General features: G+C 26.9%; 1 protein-coding gene across 1 annotated transcript in view; it reads right to left on the bottom strand.

The window, feature by feature from the left end:
* LOC112602735 (acetylcholinesterase-like) overlaps positions 1–18,436 on the bottom strand; it is a 32,764-nt gene extending 14,328 nt beyond the window's left edge. Inside the window, exons 1-4 of the mRNA XM_025350977.1 lie at positions 18,307–18,436; positions 8,872–9,472; positions 5,552–5,857; positions 3,001–3,373 (exon numbers count right to left, since the gene is read on the bottom strand). Of these exons, the coding sequence (XP_025206762.1) occupies positions 3,001–3,373; positions 5,552–5,857; positions 8,872–9,408 (1,216 nt within the window). The 5' untranslated portion in view covers positions 9,409–9,472; positions 18,307–18,436. The remainder of the gene's footprint in view (positions 1–3,000; positions 3,374–5,551; positions 5,858–8,871; positions 9,473–18,306) is intronic.
* Between the last annotated feature and the right edge of the window lie 5,024 nt (positions 18,437–23,460).

Here is a 23,460-nt window from a genome sequence, read left to right as displayed (position 1 = left end):
TACGGAAGTACGTCCGTCCATCTGCAGTTCAATTCCAACTCCGAATGTTCTTTTGGTTATTATTAGAATTATTATAGTTATACTGTAAACTTTTCAAATGCGAATTCGTATAAGAAATTTATCTCGGGTACATTTGTACAAAACGTAAGCATACGTATATCACATAATTTTATTTTTTTCTTTATTTTATTACACTTTTGACCCTGTTTTTCGTACGACCACCTAACGACACGCAACGTATGATATCGACTCGCTGGAACAACCCGCGTATAGTTTCTATTTTCAAAAAACTACGATTTTAATCGTTTTTTCCGTATACGAGTAATGGTTATATCATTCGCCAATTTTATTTCATGTAGAATATTTTTTTTCCTTTTATTCTGTGTATTTTATTTTATTTTTTAAATTAAGATTGTCTAGCGTATAACTGTCTATACAGTTAACTTAGTACGTTTATAATATATTATGGTAAATTATTTTTATTTTTATTTGGCTAAATATCCAATTTTTATGTCAGATAACAATTATGGGTTAATTAATAGGTTGATTAAATTAGCAAATATAACAATCTAAATTTTTGTGTTAAATAATTAAAAAATAAATATGATTTTTTGAGCAGATCTTCAAAATATCATAAAAACACTATTTACTAATAAAACTACCAATAAAAATATAATAGATATATTTTACAAATAATATTCTGTTGGATTAATTATTCATGATGCTGTATTGGTAGAATGCGATAGATGATAATTAATTTTTTTGTTATTTTAGATGTATTGATTAGTTAACGCTCTACCATCTATAAAAATTACAATAATTATGATTTGAATTGGCGCCAATTTAATATATGAATATGAAAAACACATAACAACTTATTGTTAACTATAAAAAATATAATGCATAATAATTGATGACATAAATGCATAGCTTTAAGTTCATCTATAACAGTATTTATAATAAACATAATGTAAGAAAGAATATATAGCCAGCTGTTAGGTTGATATTTGTAATATTTGTAATATGGTTTACTTGAATTACTATTATTATTATTATTATTCTTATTAATTTTATATCGCAATGAAAAATTATATATGCCACTCAAAATATGATTTTATAGATATTTTTTATTTAAAATGTCAAATCTTAATAATCACTTATTTAAATATTTTGAAATTTTTAAAATTTATGAGAAAAATCTGTTCATTATATTTTAAATAATCTAGACTTGCATACTATTAAAAAAAAAAAATAACTGTCAAGGTTTAATTTTCTATTTGAAGTTATATTATCCTAGCTTGGTTGTATTAATTGTTACGTAATTTATTTTATTTTATTTGTTAATATGGTCTTACACATTATATTTAATACAAATGTATACAGTATAATACAATTAAAAGCATTAAATAAATAATTAACTTTGGTTGTATACTAATATAATTTTTCTTGACCAGAGAAACAGTTTGACTTAAGATAATATACGATATAAAAAGCTTTCAGAAGTTATTGAAGGAACGTTTTCATTTTTTTTTTGTATGGCAAAAACTTTGAGACATCTTGAGTTTATACGACGTAGGTATATGAAATACTAAAAATAACTTTTAAAGAAGAACAAATCCGAATTTTCAATTCTAGGTTGCTGTTGTGTCATGTTTGAATGTAACTTTAGAAAATATTTGAGAAAGATAAATTTTTATTTTTATATTCTAATTTTGAATTTACAAAACTTAAAAAAAAAAGTTTAGCGCACGAATAAAAATGTTATTATTGTGCTTGAATATTATTTTTACACAATTTCTTCAACAAATTTTATCCAGTATAATTTTTTTTTACACGTTTGTTGGTATGGACGTTTTAGATAACATGGCATTGTAATATTGAATGTGAATATTAATTTCATTTTATGTATGTAATATTTTAAATTTGTTAATCTTCACTGCGATTGTGATTCAAGTCACTACATCAATAACAACGTGATGGGTTCAAAATTAACCATATTTTTCAATTATGAAAAATAGTCAAATAACAAACTCACTTCTGAGGCGGTATATGATATAATTATAATTATACGCCGAATTTATATCTAATTATAGTATAAAAATCTAAATTATACCTCGTTGTATAAATATTTATACACGTATATTATAGTGCGACGTGCATGTACCTATCTATAATCTACATATTATATTACGTGAGAACAGAGTTATGCACAATATAGTTAATACAACAGTTATCTCAAAATATCAAATTTTTCAGTAAAAAAAAAAAATTCAAACTATAATATTTACTTTCTTAATGATTTTTAATGATTGTCAAATCTAAAAATTAATATAATAATTTTGTATTAAGTTTTGAAATTTTATTTTATTTTAAGAAAAACCTAACGAAATAAAAATGTTTTATAAAAATCAAAAAACTCTAAGACAGAACCTTTTTACTGTTGATATCTCTTTATCACTTAGGTATTTTTTTTCTGATTCAAATGTATGTTTCCCGGGAAACAAATTCGATTAAGTAAAAGAGAATGTGTTATGATAGTAAAACTTAAATAATATTATTATGATACAGTATTACAATTATTTATAGAATTATTTATTTTTTCGATAAATTTACAATAATTAATATTAATGTACTAACTATTTTATGATTATTGTATGATTGACATAATGAATATGAAATAGTACTCTATGATTATTATTGATTAATATAATTATGTTGATACAACCTATTGGTTTTAGATTTTAACATTATAACCTAAAATAATTAAGAGCTGAAAAGATCTATTTAAATCACTATTAAATAGGTAATAAATTCGTAAAATTTATTTATTTAAAGTTATTATTATTTTTGGATAACTTTCTAATAACGGACCTACATAATTATTCGTGAGCTTGAGTTCTAGATCATATATGATTAAACCAATGTTAAATAGTTGAATACCGATATAACGTCTTTTGTTTAACTTTAAGCCTACGAGTTTAAATAAATAAAAATCGTTACCTTCGTTCAGATTGCTTCCAATAAGTATATCGATGTCCGAAAAATTCGCCTTAGCCAACATGTCCAGTGGGTGTTCCGGAAGGAGAATTCCGTCCACGGTAGGCGCAGACGGGAAACCCAAAATACCGGAATAGCTGTTCCATTGCTTTTTAGATATGGTACTTGCATCAACAGATCGCATGCATGACATGGTGCCAATCGGGTTGCTATACAATGACGACGAATTACAGTTGCAATCGTCCAACAACTTCTTTGCTATGTCTACTGCTCGTTCACCAGTCATGTAGCTCCAAGGTGCGTTCACGGTACCAGACTGTATAATTCCACGTTTTACCATGCCTCTTGTCTCCGGCGAAATTAAGTGCACACTCACCTATACGAAAATTATCGAAGGGCATCGTTACGATTTATTCATAATACCGACGAATCTGAGGGTTTATAATATTTTTATTTATGGGTGTTTTTGTATGTGTCTTAAAACTATAGTATACGAGCAATATATATTTATTTCTTTAAAGTAAATTAATTTTATTTACTGTAATTATTACACCAGAGTTAAGTGGAATGTCCCATTCAAGAATTTTTATTTTATCATAACAAATTACAGAGAGATTACACAGTTATTAACCTTTAATTTGTGACTCACATTAAAATATTTACTGTATACACATTATCATTACACCGAAAATTTGTCTTTTTTTAAAAACAATTATTAGCTTATACTCAAAACTTAAAAGTTAAATAAATTATTCAGTGTCCAATGAATCGTTGTTTAATTAAATTGTATTTCTTTACAGCCTCAGCACATTATTTCAGTTTTTACGAAAAAGGTTTGAAAAATTAAAAGTTTACATATGATAAATCTTCCTGGAATATTTATTCAATGAAATAGGCTATAAGGGGATAAATAAATACTATGCACTAATAATATTGCAAATTATCATATTTTCAGAAAAATTTTTAAGACAATAACATAACTTGTATGTATATATATTATAATGATTAGAGCGCGGATTTCTATGCAATTGCATATTTTTTTCCTTTTAATATTTTTGGATTTTTGTCAGTTATCTCCACGAATTATCATAATTTGAAGCTAATGGTGAAATTTTTTTTTGCATATTTCTGCATATTTGAAGGTTATTGTATATTTTGCATATTTTGGCAAAATTCAAAATTTATTGCATATTGAAGCGAAAATTTAAAAAAAATGTATAGGATAATATTTTGTCAAGTAGAATGATTTAAAATTTATATCTATTCATTTGGCATTTTTAGTGAAAAAAATAGTCATAAAAAAGTCTGGAAACTCGAAATATGACTTTACATCTAAGCTTTTCAATAATTGACGAAACGAAAGAAAAAATGCATTCTATTCCTGGATTGAAAGGTGTAACACTTACAACAAAATTAAACGAGCTTTCCAATAAAAATGAAGGTCTGAAAATTTTACGAAAAATTAATTCAGTGTTATTAGGCGAAAACGTTCATCTTGAAGATCTTTATCAAAATCCGAAAATACTAAGTTGCTTCAAATATGCCCCAATAACTTCGGTTGACGTCAAACGTTCGTTCTCAGTCTTTAAAAATATGTTAATCGATAAACGATACAACTTCATAGAAGAAAAATTTGAAATGCATATGATTATTAATTTTAATAATAAATAAAATTTTAAAAATAAATTAAGTTTAGAAAATTCCCTAAATTGTTTATTATTAAGTATTTAAGTAATTAATTATAATAAGTTTTATTGTAAATTTTAAATAAATAAAAAATTCTTGCATATTTTCATAATTTTGACTGCATATTTTCATGATTTTTACTGCATATTATTATATGCCATATTTCGATACTTTTAAGTGCATAAAAATCCGCGCTTTAATAATGATAGTATAGGTATCCCCTCGGGATTAACATTTTTATAACTCAATCCAATTAATTTAAGGCGCTTAAAATTTCAGAAATGTTTTTAAAATAATTTATTTTACATAATTGTAAATCATTATAAAAAAAAATTTGGAAAAAATAAATATTTTTTAGATTTTATATCGTTATTGTTTTTTAAGTTTAATTTTTTTTTTTTTTAATAACAAAATAAATTTATAATTTAATATTTTTAAGCAGAATATTATTTGGAGTATTTTAATGTATACAACTCAAATTTTGAATATGTATTTTACCGCAATTATAAATATTTAAAATTCTATAGGCCAATATTTTATCTTTTCATTAAATGAAGTAAATATTTAAAACATAGTAACGTTAAAAATTAGTAAAACATATATTATTTTTAAAGAAGTGTTGTTTAATTTAAAATTAATAATTTTAGTAATTTTCAATTTACGAGTGTCTTACGTTAAATGGGTTAAAATAACCCAGTAGCTATAACTATATAACATTTTATCTTTGGACCTTTCGCATTATCAACTCATTCGGATAATGAATTAGAATACTGTGGTCTTATAGTGAGTCCAATAAGCGATTACTTCTGGGTTAATATTATTTATATATGAATAATGTACATGCGTGCGTCAATTATAGTTAACTTACTGATCCACCTCCTGCTGATTCTCCAAACAACGTAATTGTCTCTGGATCAGCTCCAAAAGCCGCTGCATTTTCTTTGATCCACTTGATAGCCAGCGCTTGATCCCATAATCCCATATTGCCAGGCGCGTCATCGCTATCCTCAGGGAGCTCGGGCGTTAAGTATAACGAACCAAATGCCCCGAGCCTATACTGCATAGAAGCAATCATTACGTCGAACGTAGCTGCCAATAGATCGCCGTCATAGATATCTAATGTCGAAGTACCCGACATATAACCTCCACCGTATATCCAAACTAGTACTGGTATCTTAAAGACAAATAAAATACAATAATTTTAGCAAATCGATTAAGTAAAAAAACGTATGAAACAATATGAATTTGGGATGCTGTCAAACACATTTTACTAACCATAACTTGTGCTACAAAATCGAAATTATATGGTTATAAATTTATATTTTACGCAAAGGCACAAGGCTCTTGAACGTTTTTACTTTTAAGATTTTAACGCCGGTGACTAGATAGTAATAATAATTACATTATACCATGAATACAAACGAATTTGTAAATAAAATATGTGACAAAATAAATACCAATAAGTGGTAAATTAATTAATGATTTTAGTGAAAAACTGTAGTTAAATTTATAATATTAAACAAATGTTTGGAAAAGTAATAATAATATTGGGATTTAATTTTTATAAAATTTTAGTATGTCAAGTATTCTTTAAAGTATTAAATTAAATTATCAATTTATTATAATACGCAAGTATTATAATGCGAAATAGAAAAAAATATGTTTTTGTTTTAAGCCTAAACTTGGGGTTACAATGCCATGGAATATTTTTAGGTATTCATTTTACTTAATCTTTATAGAAATCTGTACATTAAAAGCTCATGTAACACGATAATGGGAGTTATTATTTAGTTATTATTTTACCATGAGTTAAAATTATCTGACGTTGATGTATTGTTTGAATTTTCAAAGCCATAAAGTTCATAAACAATGGAGCAGAATATAATATGTTGTATTATTTCAAAATGCATATCACTTTGTATTAAAAAAAAAAAATAATGAATATAAAGCTTAGAGGTAGATATGTTTATGGGACCATTAACTTGCTATTGATTCATTTAATGTTTAATGGCTGTTTATGCAAACTAGCATAATTATATTCTCTGTATTTGTCTGATTTATATAGTCGACAAATAATAGCCAGTGTAGTGCAAATATGTTCTATTTTATAAAGTTGTTTTTAGAAATAATTAGTAGTATTTTACACACCATTACAGTTAAAAAACTGAAAGTTTTTCACACAGGAATAAATCATTTTTTTTTCAACGTGCAACAGTAATGATTAGAACTATACCTTATAACATCTTGTCAATTTTCAACTCAAATAAATTGCATGCTTTGGAGAATCAAGATCGTAAATCAATTTTTTTTTTTTAAATCTTGTTTATCTATACTCCACGTGAAAACCTATTATTAAAGATATTTAAATGTCAAAATAAAAAGGTTAACTTTGCATGGAAAATTTAAATATTTAAATACAACGCTTATTTATCTATTCTGATCTAAGCGATAAGTGTGTAGGTTTTACAATGGTGTAATGTTTTTTTGTGTATGAAAGCATTGACGTTGTTTTTTTATAGTAGTTAAAAAGCTTTGATTGTATTAACTTCGTTGGTAGTTTCTGATAAGAAAAATAGACTTTGTACCAATAAACGGATTATCCAGGTGGGACGAGGGTGGGTGATGTGATCTTTCCTAGATAAACAGTAATGATTTCTTGCGACTAAAAATATTTTTATTAATGGTAAGTTAGTATAAGATAATATTATAACTACTGTATTATTTTGTAAGTTTTATTATTTAATAGAAATAAAAAAAAACTAGAGTCGCTATTTGCCAGTAAAAGGTAATGAAAATAAGTAAATAATTATTGTATCATAACATCATGTATATAAAATAATTGAATTATACTTTAATTGAACTAATAAAGTAAGTAATAAATAATAACAGCATACATAATTTATTTATAAATATTTTGATTAAAAGAAATTTATCTTTTTTGTCATTGCAAAAAAATGATATATTAAAAATTCGTTAATAAGATAAAAACTATTTATCATAAATAAGTCGAAATAAAATAACTAATTATTAGCTACTTATTATTAATATCTGAATAATATAAAAATTTAAAATTTTTTTCTGATTGAATTACTATTTATTTATTTTTTTGTCGAAATTGCATGGTAAAATCTCAAATTTAAATATAAAAGTTTAGTGAGACTTTTTATTTAATCTCGATGATAATTAACCAATTTTGATTTGAAACTAAAATATTTGGTTTTTAATATACATTGATTTATATTGCAAATTGCAAAAAAAGAATTTTTTTTTAAAATTCAGTAAAAAAACATTGTATAATCAAAAACATATTTTTCCGATTTTTGACAAATTTCAACAATATTATAACTTAGTTTGTTCAAGGTATTGTTACGATATTTTTTATTTATTAATTTAAATATATACTCTGAGTTGTCAATTAAATATGTATGATAAATATTATGATTATTTTTATTTTTAATTAATTCATAACATTTTCAATTTTAAATTTCTAAAATTTTAAAATTTAAGACAAGGTTTTAATAATTATAAATATTTATAAAATATAAAATATTTATTTTTATGAACTTTGAAGTTTAAATTATGATAACAGTAGATATTCAAACGTAAAAATAACGATTTTTATTATTTGCTATAATTAAAAAAAAAAAAAAATTAATCATAGAAACTGAGAACATTTCATCGTACAAATCTCTCTCTCTCTCTCTCTCTCTCTCTCTCAAAAATAAATAAATAAATAAATAAATTCATAATTTTTTTTTTTTTTTACACACTATTTGAATTTAAAATTAGGATAAACTTTGTTATTTAAACAAAAGAAAAAATTACGATTTTAGTAACTTTGTTGTAATTAAAAAATATTTCTTGTAAGGATTTGAAACTTTTCATCATTATTTACATGTATTTTGTGTATTATTTATTCTAAACAATAGAATTTTCAAAATATATTGATTAAATTTATACAATAATTATATCATGAACTTATCACACCGTTCCATGTAGAATGTCACTACACATCAGTTTTGACTTATAAATTAATTATAGTTACCTAATGAAGTTATAACATTAAGACTATGAAGTAATATAACTAATCACAATAGCTCCCCCAGCCCACTATTATGCGAGTGTTCACCCCTGATCATCTGAATATGTTATAACGTTTTGAGTACATGTGCCCTGCAGGAGACTCACCTTGGCATGATGCGCGTTATTCGAATGGTGCCTGGTGCGTTGTTTCCTCGGTATCCAAACGTTCAAGTACAAACAGTCCTCCGAGAGCTTGGTATTCGGGTTCCACATCTCTTCGCCAACGAACCCAGGGAAATACTCGTACCGCTCTTGGTAGCATGTATTCGGCAACCTGGTGGCGTTCAGCACACCTGACCAGGGATCGATGGGCACTGGGCGCCGGAACCTGAGCTGACCCACTGGTGGCTTGGCGAACGGTATGCCCGTGTACACCCGCACCTCGCGGTTCGCAATGATTTTCGTGTACCCCTGCACTATACCGGTACTGGTCACCACCACAGGGCTCTCGTCAGTATCGTCGACCGCCGACCCACCACTACCGTTGCCACCTGCGCCACCGCCACCAGCAGTGCCAGTACCACCTCCACTGCCACCACCACCGCCACCGTCTGCTCCACCATTGGATGACGGCCGTCCCAAGACGGCTGAACAACACAGCAGTAACGTCACTGCACTGGTGTAAACGCAGTCGACGCTCATTTTTCTAAGTATTATTGTGCTCACGTTGGTGTCTTAGCTCTAGCAACAGCAATACGCGCGGGATCTAGAAAATCAAATATAAAATGCATATACTTATTATGTATTGCTGATAAGAAAAAAAAAATTCAAAATGCAACTAATATCGGTTATGTAATGAAACGCTATATTATATTGAAAATCACAAGGTTATTATTATGACGCGACTCGATGAACTTACTAAATTGGCGGTGCACATAATAAAAAATGTATATAATTTGTAGGTATAATATATTAGTAATAATTATACCGCTAATGAAACGCGCTACATTATTGAATAATAAACTTATTTAAAAAAAAAATTCTTATTTAATTTAACTATAAACCATGAATTATTTTATATTAATACATATATATATTTATTTATTTTTCACGTAAATTTCCAATACAGTACACCGAGTAGCGTTTATAAATAATACTCTCATTAGTTGTAACTTTTGATCATTTTATTATATCTAATATTTCTCATATATTTAAACCACTACGATATTTAAAAATTATTAAATAGATATAATATAGTCTAAATAATATAATCCATTATTTTTGGAACATGTTTGTTTTTGTTGGTAATTACTTGAAATGTCAACAAAAAAAGTAATTTAAATACTCGAAAATGTTTTTTTTTTTTTTTAAACACACTTTAATCCAATGGTCAATGACTTATGAGCTAACTAATTTTGAAACTAGGTTTTGTTAATGGCTTATAAGCAACTATGTACAATTCTCTCTCGAGCCATTAGGGCTGTTTCATTCACTTGTATTTCGCTTAACCCTAAATTACCCAAGTCGTTAATAAATATTTAAAATGATTTTGGCGAAAATTCTATAAATGTTTAACAGCGTACTTGAGGTAAGCCAACCATCGTGACTTTTAAATTTTATCTACTGACTCCTTCAACATTCCTATTTAATACATTACTATAAAACATAAATATTTCAATTACGTAGACAGCACAATCGATCATGACATCGTTATAAACAATGAGTTGATTATGTGATATTATTGAATATATTGTATATTATATAAAGTGTTAATATTAGTGATTTTAAAACTGATTTGATGTTAACAAATCATCAGAAATAGTGTATAAAACTATAATTTTAATTTTATGAGGCACTTAATTTGCATAATGCGTAATTATATTATGATATATTGATAATTGATTTACCGTACTCATATAGATTTGCACTCACCCCTCGATATTATAAAATCATAATTATAATATTCATATGATTTAGGCATCACAAATGCTAATTATTGAACGATAATCAAACAAATGCAGGACGTTAGGACAGAATGTCGGCGAAAAAATGTCCTATTCTTTTTTTTTATCTTGCGATAATTATGCAATTTAAAAATGAGTTATAATTGACGTATATATTATGTATTTATTAACCCATAGATAATTTAGATAATTTATCGATTTTTTAAAATAGTTTTTAAATTGTTATCTATGTATCGAAACGTAATAATCATGCTGTTTATATTCTGAATATTTATAGTTGCTAAATGCTAATGCATGTATAATTCCTTGACACATCTCGTATCATTTAATAATCGGTTAACAGATGGTTGTTTAATTTTTGTGTGACTTGGGTATTATTTTAATTATGTTTTGTTGGATGTTATGTTCTTATTTTATTTAGCTAATCTAAAAACTTTCATATATAAATCTGATGGTCAAGATAACTAAAAGTGTTTGAAATACACTATAGTATTCTTCTATTGTATTATATTTGTGAATTTTATTATCATACAATATTGTATGATGAACAATTTTTTTAATGGATTACGCATTTTATTTCACATATTTTTTTTTTTCTAGAAATTATGATTTATTTTTTATGGGTATCAATCTTGAAGTTGAATGCGGTGTTAACCATATTTTATTTAAAAAAAATATTGTTTGTATTTCGACTGTAATAGAAATACGATCTGGTAAAAGCGCAAGATGTGTCCAATATTGTATTAATCACATCATGTTTACCACAGACGGAGATGTACAAATTATATTGTATAATTTAATAATATAATACAACGCCGATAAAAAATCGCGTAAAAACGTATTTCGATGCCACCGGAAACTTTATTATAATACCTATGTAGTTAGGTAATCTCTTAATTTTTATAATTAAAAAAACTAATTTTATGTGGCACTTGATAGAATGAAATAATTAAAATATCCAAAGAGGTATTGCGATATTAATTAATAATAATAACTAAAAATATATAATAGAACGCATCATGAGTTTTATTATTATTTTTTATCAATATTAGATGGATGATATGACAAAAAAAAAAATATGAAATACAACTCTTTAAGACATGTTTTTAAATCATTTTTCGTTAAAAAAAATCGACTTTTTATATATGTTTGTAAATACCTATCTTTCGTTTATATCAAAGAAATTAGATTTAGTTAAGTGTGAAACAAGTTTTCTTAAAAATATTATTATGTAGTACACAATAGTTTTAAATTTAGTAAAATGCTGTAAAAATGGTTTTAAAGAATTTATTTTAAAGAAAAAATCAAAAATAATGATTTATTTATATGCAAATCTGTTTTCGAATAATATAAAATGGTGTGTGATAAAGACTAAAGCTCGAAAATTTAATTACTGAATATCCTTAATTAATTTTAGTTGAACTACCTCTTATGAATATAAATATATGTGTGTATATAAAAATGATTTTTTCCACAACGTTCTCACATAAAAGAAAATATAATAGATAGTTTTATTAACAAAGTCTTCAGCCATAGCTGTGATTGGCATGCACTCGAACTCATTTTAGTATTTTTGTTTGACTTAAAGTTTTATTTTTATACATAGACAGTAAGTGTACAAAAATAAAAATGGAGATGCGAGAAGATTATTTTAACCAAAACTACCTATGTATTAATAAATTATATATACAGTACAGAGAACGAAAGTTATCAATAGATAATAAAAACATTTCGGCTACCTACTAATGTCACCATATAATAATTAAACTCGCATCATAGATTTATTGATTTGTCTGCCTCTTATATATTGGATTTGGCTTCTTCCATTTGACCTTTGCACCCATTTTTTATAAAAACACGCTCCCATTTCATATTGATACTTATAAAAAAATATATATATATTATGTTTGGTGGCGGTCTTAAAAAAATACTTTAGTATAGTAATTAGTACATTTGCATGATATCAAACACATTCAACATTTCAACAGTCATTTTTGCAAGCACATAATTTATTAAACGTCTTACACTATTTAATTGTATAGTTCAATAAAGTCGTTATTTAAATCAACAAATTTTATTAGCTTGTATAAAAATGAATATGATTTAAGACATAGCATGCAATTTTTAATAAGAAGTATATTTTGAATTATTTTTATTTTGTTAAGTCATCGTTTGATAACTATTATAAATTTATAGCAATGGTAGGTATAGGTTTACAACAAAATACTATAGCCTGAAATGATTAATTAACTTTAATTTAAGTTTATTGAATGTTATTTAAAATTTTAAAACTGATATATAAATGTACGCACCAAGAATTTTCACAAATAAGTATCAATGTATAAATAGGTTATTGGTTGTATATTATAAACTAAAATCAATAAATAATAATACACATGGTACCTACTTGATAAGTATTATTCTAATTAGTAGTTACTCGTCTCAATGTTTTCAAAAAATTAACATTGAAACACACACTATGAGTAATAAACTCATAAATATGTAATAAATATTTTATGCAAATATAAAAATATTACTTATCAAGTTTGACTAATGAAATGATATCGGACGCCAAATATCATCATTCTTTGATTTTAATGAAATTACGATTATAATAAATAATAAAATAATGAAAATAAAATTTTTTATTTTTCTGTCAATATAATTTTGGTTTTAATTCGATTTTATATCACTTAAATGCGTTAATTAAATTTAATATTTAATAGATTATCTTTCAATAAGCTTGTTATAAGTATTTTATTTTATTTAAAACGGTTATGTAATTTTTATATTAATGTAGTAAATCGAAATGTTAATTTTAGTAATTTAATTTAAGAAATTAAAAACCATTTTATAAATGGCTTAAATAATCATATCTACGGTCATTTTAACAAAGGACTTTGTTAAACTATGATAAATGTTCACCTAAACACATTTAAATGTGTCTTATAATATATTATCAAGTTTAGTCTTACACGTGCGTAGCAAATACTAATTATTATAACCATGTTTTATTATTCATAAATAATTGGTTATTCTGCCAAAAATGTACAAATAATGTTTGTATACAGAAAACAAAATGTTAGGGAATAAAAAAAAGACTATAAATGCTATTATTCATACCACGAATTGTGCGGAGTCACGTAAATTCGCAAAAGCCGTAAATCGTTTTGGCTGACTTTCGTAAGTCCCACCGACCACAGGGAGGGTGACAATTAAACCCAAAAGGATACACGTGCCCATAGAAAATATAGTGTTTTCTTAACATTATTACATTATATAGATAATGGATTGTATACGTCAGTTAGAAAAAAAAAAACGAAAAGAGTACACATGTTCACAAATGAAACGTATACCTACTATAGTTTAAATTTCAAAAACTGCAAGAAATACATTAAAGTAGACCGTATAAACTTTATGAATAAAAAGAATATTTTAACCACATAAACGCTAATTGCTTAATATTATTTATTATATGATAGTTAGATTGGTTATGTTATTAATTCATTTAACATGGTTATGGGTATTATAAAAATTATTATAAGATGCTTGAAAATAAAAAATTAATAGTTATCAGTATGATTAGGCTATACATGGTATAAATTTAATAACATATTGTTTTACATAATTATACTAAATACACCTTCATCGAATATTCGAATTTCAGTGTAGTTAATCCTTGCAATTTATTATTGTAATAAATATTAATTTTAAAATACAATTCCAAATTCCGAATAAATATTTGAAAATTAAAAAAAATTGTAAGTGTTCAATAAAAATAAAAAATTTGAATATACTTTTATTCAAATACTTTACAACACTATCAGTAAATAAGTTATAAATAGTTTAATTGTAGTTTTAATTAATGAAGATAATCTTACTAGAATTTCTCTAAAGTTCTATAAATTTCTCAACGTTTTGCAATATTTTTGTATTTTTTATAATTTAAATGTAAAGTTATGGGTAGTTTAAATTTAATTAATATTCAAACTTAACCTGAAATTTCTTTAGTGAATCTATACACTATTGTGGAAAAGTTATGTTATTATTTATTTGACTTATATGAATACAAATTACAAAACACGTTTTAATTAAATGGATAAAATTTTGGTTCGTTATAGTTTTGTTCTATCAAAAAATTAAAAATTAATCATAAAATAACAAAAATAAATTTTAGAAATATCATAAAAATAAATTAAATTTACATCGAGAAAATTTAAATTTCTATTAATGAAGTGAGAACGTTTGGTCGTGTGTCAATTAATTTCACCTATATATGTATCTAAACAAACTATATTTGTAATTTTAATGAACATTTAAACGAATGCTATCTAATGAGCAAGTGGTATGTAAAATATCTTGGTTAATCAATATAAGTTTAAAATTACCAAATTTTTAGCCGATAAAATGCATTGAATTAATTTAATAATAATAAATTGAATATTTTATTATAATAATATTTTTATACACATATTTATATGTAAAATATAATTTAAAACAGATTAACACATAGGTATATGGATAAAATCGAGAATTATCTGCAATATTATAACTTATAAGGAATATGTAAGATTAATAGAGTTTTACGTTAAAAATAATCACCGCATTCATTTTAATCCGTTCAATATCAAAGAATTTCTTAACACGTATTTTAGGTCTTAGACTTTTGGCTAATACATAGATCGAGTTGATGTTTCAATGATATTATTTTCTTCGTGCCAGTAATTTAGTGTAGAGAGACTGCTCCAAAAGTTTCAATAGCTTCTATCTTTTTAATTAGTAATCGAGTCTACAGTTAGTACTTCTAAGAAGTCATTTCTTTCAGTAGAAATAAGTGCGTAATAAGTAAGTAAAAACTACCAATAACTGCCAAAGAATTTTCAGCAAGTGTGGTGGAAATGTAGAGTAGATACTTAAGTGCGATTATTACTCTTGAGTCCTAATTACCGTGTTGTGTCACGGTGAGCGACACAAGCAAAGAATCAACATAATATTATTGTGTCCTCTCGTGGTTTCCTATTATTAATTTAATTAAGCTGAATATTTTAGATTCGAAATTCCTGTTAATCTAAATCAATCATAATTTATAATTTACTGACATTTTTATATTGATAACATAGAAGTTGTGGAAAGTTTTTGTTGAGAACCTCAGAAACATCAAATGAATAGCCGAGATGTGGTTGGATTGATGTAGTTTAACCACATAGGTCGGAATAATGCTTAGGTGCGTGCGATTTGAAATTTGATAATCTTAAGAATATGATCACGTTCATCATAAATTAAAAAGTAAAAAAATGCTAGAAACGTGTTAACCGTTGATTTAAAATTTCAGTTTCTCTCTATATTGTACCTCGTAATAGTTAAGTAATTATACTTAAAGAAAAAAAACCATGTAAAACGTGAAGCCAAGAATCGTTTAATTACGTGGCTGTTTCAATAAACAAGCAGATTATTTAAAAACTACCATTTAACTTTTAATTTGAAAAACATGCGAGAATTAAGTATTAAAAAAATAATATCAAAATATCACGTAAATAACAGTTGAACTGTTATATTTCATCATAACAATTAAAAAAAAAAAAAAAAAAAAAAAAAAATGAAAACAACAAAAATATAGACGGAATTTTCTAAATATTTATGTGTTTTAAAAAATAGCCTTTTGTTATAAGTACCACAATAAATACGTTTGTTCAGTATGAAATAAAAACTAAGAATGAATCAACTTATTTAAATTAAAATTTTTAAAATGTAAAATTATGATCTATATCAATCATACAATTATACTTAGATACTAAGAGAAGGATTCAAATGGGTTAGCTTACCCAAAGATTTTTCTCATTGTTAAATTGCCTCTATTAATATTTAGCACTATTAAAGATTATTTATTATACATAAACAAATAATATGTATAATAAATACTATCGAATCTTTATAATATTGTTTCTTATTATAGAAAGATATTTGTAAATATTACGAAACAATAAAACTTACTATACAATTTTAAAATGTTTATAACCTGCTTCAAAATTATAAAATTATAATCTAAAAGTGAGACTTTGTGGGGATCTAGATAATAACTCTTACGTTAATATTTGACAATATGTCAATTTGCTCTAGTATTAAAAATAACAGAGTAAAAGAGTTTATTCTGAACGTTAAATTTGCTAAAACAAAGATGAGACAACGGGTACGATATCTTCTTAAGAGATTTATATTTTCCTACATTCATTTATATTAATAATGTAGGTACCCGAGACTCGAATATCTTGCTAATTATTAATGAAATAATTCATCTTAGTAAAACATATTTCGTTAGATTTGACTTAATATCGAAATATTATACAAATGAAGTAATTTTCTTTTCGAAAGTGACTTTCTTGTACATTTCTAGTGGATTAATGCTACAAAAGTGGCTTTTCGTGAGTTAGGCTGAACAACAGTACTAAAATTCTGGGTACGTCATTGTAGATACTTGAACACGTTATAATTAAATTATACTATAAACACTAATAATATAAATTATAATTGCTATAATTATGTTGTTTCTCTATTAAATTTCCAGTTTCAATTTGATTTAATAATAAAATATTTAATTACTTTTAATTTTAACAAATATTAAAATTACTGTTTTAGTTACTTTTTCTTAGTTTTCATACTAGTATCACAAATTGTATTGTATCCTACTACCATATTATTTTAGAACTATTTTGTTACAAATATAACTATTTATTTTAACATTTAAGTAAATACATAAAAATGAAAATTTGGACTTACAACAATTCTAAATATTAAATATAGAAAATCGCTTTAAACATTCCTAATTTTTACATTTTAAACATATATTCTTACATACAATCGTTTCAATTCACTGCTATTTTACAATACTTAATTAATGACAACACAATTTTATGAAATTAGTTTCTAAATTCGAGAAAATATAAAGCGTGTTGCGCATAAGAACCAATTTAAGACTGTCGCAACAAATTAATTTTCTAGCACTGCAACATTAAATTTATTGTACTATATTAAAAAATACTTTGAAATCTATTATTATATTTCGTATTGAATAAATGTTTGAAAAAAATGAAACATACTCATATTATACGACAATTAAACATATTTTAATTAACAATCAATTCCAATTTATTATTACGTGTATTCATTAATGTCATAACAATAAGATTACAGTGATTTCAATAAAACGGTCATAGAACTCGCCTGATAATATTATATTATTTAATTAAATATATAATTTAGAGGTATTAGTTAAATCAAGTATTACAACCTCACTGACGAATATACACTTCGTGTAACCCCTTTAAACCGACCGTGCATTAATTCATTCAATAAATTTAATATTATTATTACACATCAGTGTATTATATTACATGATATTATGATTACCTAATACACTATAATTACACGCTCAGCCGAACTGATGTGCGATGTATACATATTTTTATTTACTATAAACGCACGTGTGTTACACAAATGCTAACACGCGTTATGGCGTCTAGTCGAGGTTTTCGTGTCAATGAAATCGAACGGTGCAGTGTTATCATTGTAAAATTATCTATTATTATTATTATCAATAATATTATTATATTACAATATTACAGTACTATTACTATCATACCTGGATTCAGGGTCGGACTTGACGTGGCACTTGTTGCCTGCGGCCGGGAGCCGGGCGCATCGTAGTCTGTCGGCCGCCGCGGTTATCACTGCCAGCGCCACTGCCGCCGCCGCCGCCGCGGCCAACGACGACGCCGACGCTGACGCCACCATCGTCGCGCCTCTTCCACCGCACACGCCCACCCCGTCGACAACGGTACACCGCCACTGCAACCTCTTCCGCGACCCACTACCGATCACCCGGTTACCGTCGTCCTCTTCTCGCTCTCGTCGTATACCAGTGCCGCCGCCGCCGCCGCTGCCGTTGCTGTTGACGCTGCGCTGCCCTCTCCTCCATCCGCCGCTCTCGTTGCTGCTGTTGCTGTTCTTGCCGCCCGTCCCGCAGCGGCAGCGGCAGTGAAACAGTCAGATGGCGGAGAAGGGACGGCGCGCGAGTGGAAGGAACGTCGAGAGTCTCGAGCCCTGCCGACCGCGCCGAAAAATCTGGGTTGCCGGCCGCGCGCAAGCGCAGTCCCGGGTGACGACGACCACGACCACGTCGCCTCCGCCAAATCAATTTACTAGTTACGCAAACACATATGTATGTATAGTAACGACCGTATCGAATTAAAAACCCCTTCAGTCTGCGTACATAATATTTACATAATTTACACAGACACACCACTATTCGCATGCATTATATATAACCGTCAAACACGAAATTATACATAATTATTATTCGATGTTATTTGTGCCGTCGTGTCTTGTATGATGATGATACGACTCGGCATTTTATAATATGCATGTTATGTGTGCGTGGTCGTGAACGAAAAACGACGTATTTCCAGTTCAAGGTCGCGTGAAAATGTCGATGGACGATCGATATATCAAACACGCTCGCCCACATCATTAATTTTTATCAAAGTTTTATTTATTTATATATATGTAATACCTATTAAATAATGCACATTTTTCGTATTTATTTTCCCATATTCAACTTGTGTTGATATTTTGTATCTAACTCTCTCTCTCTCTCTCCGACTATCTCTCTTCATCAATAAAAATGTACGCTCGGCCTGTCACACGGATGTGCATATATTCATATATGTGTGAGTGTGTTTTTGTATACGTATCGTATGTATGTGTACAAAAACAAACGAGATGGCGAGGGAAGAAAAAAAAGGAAAATACCATTTGTACACATCGCCTCAGCGGACCTCTCCAACCCCACTCACAGACATCGTCATCTCACCGGCGTTCCTCCGCTGTACTAAACATATATTATATTCTTTTCGACCCGTTTCCGTGAGAGCGTCTCCGTCCCACTGCACGCGCACTTCATCCCGCGGCGGCGGCGGCGGGCGGCAACCGCGACCAATCACATTTTATACACGGCCGGTACCGGGCGGCCCGTACACGCGTGTGTGCGTGTACGGGTGGACGAGTGGATGTGTGAGTGCGACCGTATCCCGAAGCGGCGAAGAAAATCGATGTCCCACTTTTCGAGGCGGCCGTGGAACAACAAGGCCCGTGTTGTGTAGCCACCGCCGTCGCGCTATACTACGTATACCCACTACGGCGTGCGTATCCCAGTCCGCAATGACCCGCGCCCGGCCGAAATTACGTGGCGGGACGCGGACGCGACCGCACCGTGATCTGTGCGTACAACGACGGTAATTTATTTATCGTCGGCGGCGGCGTGCAGTCTTGGCGGCACAGGACGCTGCCACCGCCGTCAACACACGACAGTCAATGGCGTAGAATATGATATACATTATTATTACGGTGTGTTTCACTAAGCTCGACCTCCCTTTTTTCTTCGACTATGCAGTCGTTTTTAGTCGTATAAAAAAATCTCAAGCATTCGAGAATATTTTTATCATCAGACTTTGAATAAATTCGTTATTGGAGGAAAACAATAATTGTGGCCAGCGTGCTAGTTGTAACACTCCCTGTGTACCTATACTATAATAATATATAAATAGTTATTACGTTTGTAAACATCATCATGATCATTCCTCGCGGCACAAGTCCCGTACCCTATCTTCGCGGATGGAAAATCCGTTTTGTTTTTTTCCAGAAATAATGATAATTTACATAATTGTAATGCAACGGCTCTATAACTATACCGTAGTTCTCCAAAATATGACTTAGTAATGATTTGTATTTATTCTTTTATACTACCATTACAATACCAAATTATTAATGAAAATATATTACTGGAAAAATGGATTATCAGTCAATATATTCCTTTCCTAGGCATTATATGGTACTATTGAATTTTCATGGGTAACACTGGAAAAATTGAACATAACCGGGACTATGAAACTGATTTAGTCGACCTCGATAAATTTTAAATATAATAGTTGTTTTTATTTTTATTTATCTAATACTTATTTATACCGTGATACTTATTTTTAGTCTAATATACTTATACTTTAATAAGTAATTATATATTTCCATTTGATACAATTTTTAATTTTTTAAACATCGATCTCCCTTTTTAATTTAATTGTTGAAACACTGCATATACTCTTATATAGTTCTTCATTATACAAGAATGCATTATACCAACATAACTAACGACTAACGTGTTATGTATGATTGTTATAATGTATTTGAACTATACCTTAAATTCATAATTAACCTATAGTTTATAACAGTATCGTAAAAATAGAAACTGATTTATTGATCATTAAATATGTAATAACTATAACTATTTTAATAGGCTTTACTCATTTCGTAAAAGAAATAATTTTGCGTGGCGATAGTTGATGAGGTAATATTGAGTGTACATGTAATTGAAATACAAACAATGTACGATTTGTCCAATTGTCCATAATATTTATCATAGTTCTATACTAATATTTATTACCCTAAACAAATATAAGTAAGAAATGCTAGTCAATATAATATACCACTGCTCGATAACTTAATCACCCGTAGTAATAATATTATATTGACTCGAAAACTTGAAAACACTTCTCCTACTAATTTAATCGTCGATTTGTCCTAATCATTCAACGGATCCATCAATGTGGTTAAAAGTTTATAGTACATATTAACTATATTACTATTTGCTTTAATATATTATGTTCAATTGATGTGCATAAACAACATTTTTATACTTATTCGAGACAGACGGCACTATGTATAGGCAATTTAGGGACATTGGTGCATTGAAAAAATAACTTAAAAACGTGCAAATAATATTAATGTCCTTTACTATTGAAGTTCATAGAATAAGTTTTTAGAATTTTTAAGACCTATTTTGCCTCAAGAAGGTAATATTTCCATTTGAATTTATGGATTTATAAATAACAAATAATTTCTAATTTTTAAATTCATATTATTTTTATACAAGAAAATTTATATTATCTTCGTCGTATTAATTTTCTACAATAACTACAATAACTTTTTACATTTGAATAACCAATCCAACAACATGAAAAATGACATTTATATATACATATATATGTGTGTGAAATTGTATTTTATGTATTTATTTTATGCCTGATATACCTTTTCAATTTCGTATTAAATTAAAGAAATATTAACATTATTTTATATATATAAAAAACAGTTATATTATATAGTTATGAATTATATACACTATATATTATAAATTTTAAAATAGTGTTTTAGAATTAATAAATAAAATAATCAAATAAAAACCAATTTAATTACTAAACAAAAACATGTATTTGTAATACATAACAAAATTTACTTTAGCTATTTTATATTATATTATGCAATACGTATAAAATATTTATAGATAATTATATCACATAAAATTAACTTAAAAACCAAGATTTTATAAATTGTTTACTACAAAATACTTATAATTTGTATATTTTCGTGATTTTAATGAATTTTGTAAAAATTTGAACTATTAATTATGAAAGAAAATTGTGCGTTTTTATTTTAGATATTATTTTTATACAGCTATAAAAAAATCTTGTATTGAAACTTTGTACTAAATTTTAAAGTTTTTTAAAAAAGTGAATATTTTTTATGAATATTTATAGGGAGAAAATAATTTATCTATGAATAGTCAAAATATTTTGAAGATTATAACAGTTAAAAAAAAATATATCGTTAACACTTCATGAAAGTTTCAAGTTTTTACAATCATTCGATTTTGAATTATAATAAAATAATATTAATATTTTATATATAAAATTATATAAATCAATTTCGTCAAAAACTGATTTAACGTACAAACTCGTCTTTCCTTAAAATGTTATCGCATACTTAATTATAATAAGATTATTTTAAGTTTTATATATATAATACGTAAATTACAATAATTTAAGCTTGTTAGATCTCGTTTGGAAATAAAAAAGTGAATTAAAATAAAAATTTTTTTTATTTGACCAGTTTTAAAAAAAAAACTTGTCTAAGTAACTTACTTTTGATTCGTATTTTAAAGTACCCTTTTTATCTACTTTTTAGTAGGTATAAAATGATTAATATTCATGGTAGCGGGGTACACATAATGAAAATCAAACAACGTAGATTGTAATATTCATATCGAGAATTCAATTTAAATTAAATGTTAATAAACAGAATTTTTTTAAAACTCTATGATTGCGCATAGTCAACATTGTAAATGGACACTTGTAATCCAATTTAATCAATGACATTTAATTTTAACTCCTTCCCCTTTCGAAAAATAAATAAATAAACAAACACATTTTTTTAATTTTCTGTTACTATATAATTATAAAAATTAATTGAAAATTTTATAGTTACATTGTAAATGGTGTAAAATTGTATCTTGTTATTATACAATTAAAATAATTTCAGTGACCATTGTTCAGATTAATTTAATTGGTTTAAAACTGGTACATCTAATTTTCTGATCACGAAATGGTCATTACTCATTAACATAATATCATAGGTGTAACGACCTATTTAACTTTTAATGGTTTTTATATGCAAATGTTTTAGTATAATAAACATTTGAATACTGCAGCATACAGGAATACGGGATGTATGTTTTACTAGTGTAATACGTTATGTTATTCTTTTATGATCTTAAAGAAAATATTTATAGAACATATTTTAACTTTACTCTCGCTCATTTGCACTGCAGGTTTTTTTGTATCCATTCTTGCATACATCAATAATGTTTATTATTTAAATAAAAGATCAACTTTTGTTTTGGATAATG

This window comes from Melanaphis sacchari, unplaced genomic scaffold (assembly GCF_002803265.2).
Source record: "Melanaphis sacchari strain LSU unplaced genomic scaffold, SCAv2.0 Contig8_pilon_pilon, whole genome shotgun sequence".
In the NCBI taxonomy this organism is placed as follows: domain Eukaryota; kingdom Metazoa; phylum Arthropoda; class Insecta; order Hemiptera; family Aphididae; genus Melanaphis; species Melanaphis sacchari.
Note: the sequence above shows the minus strand (reverse complement) of the source record. Positions and strands in the feature narration are given on the sequence as shown.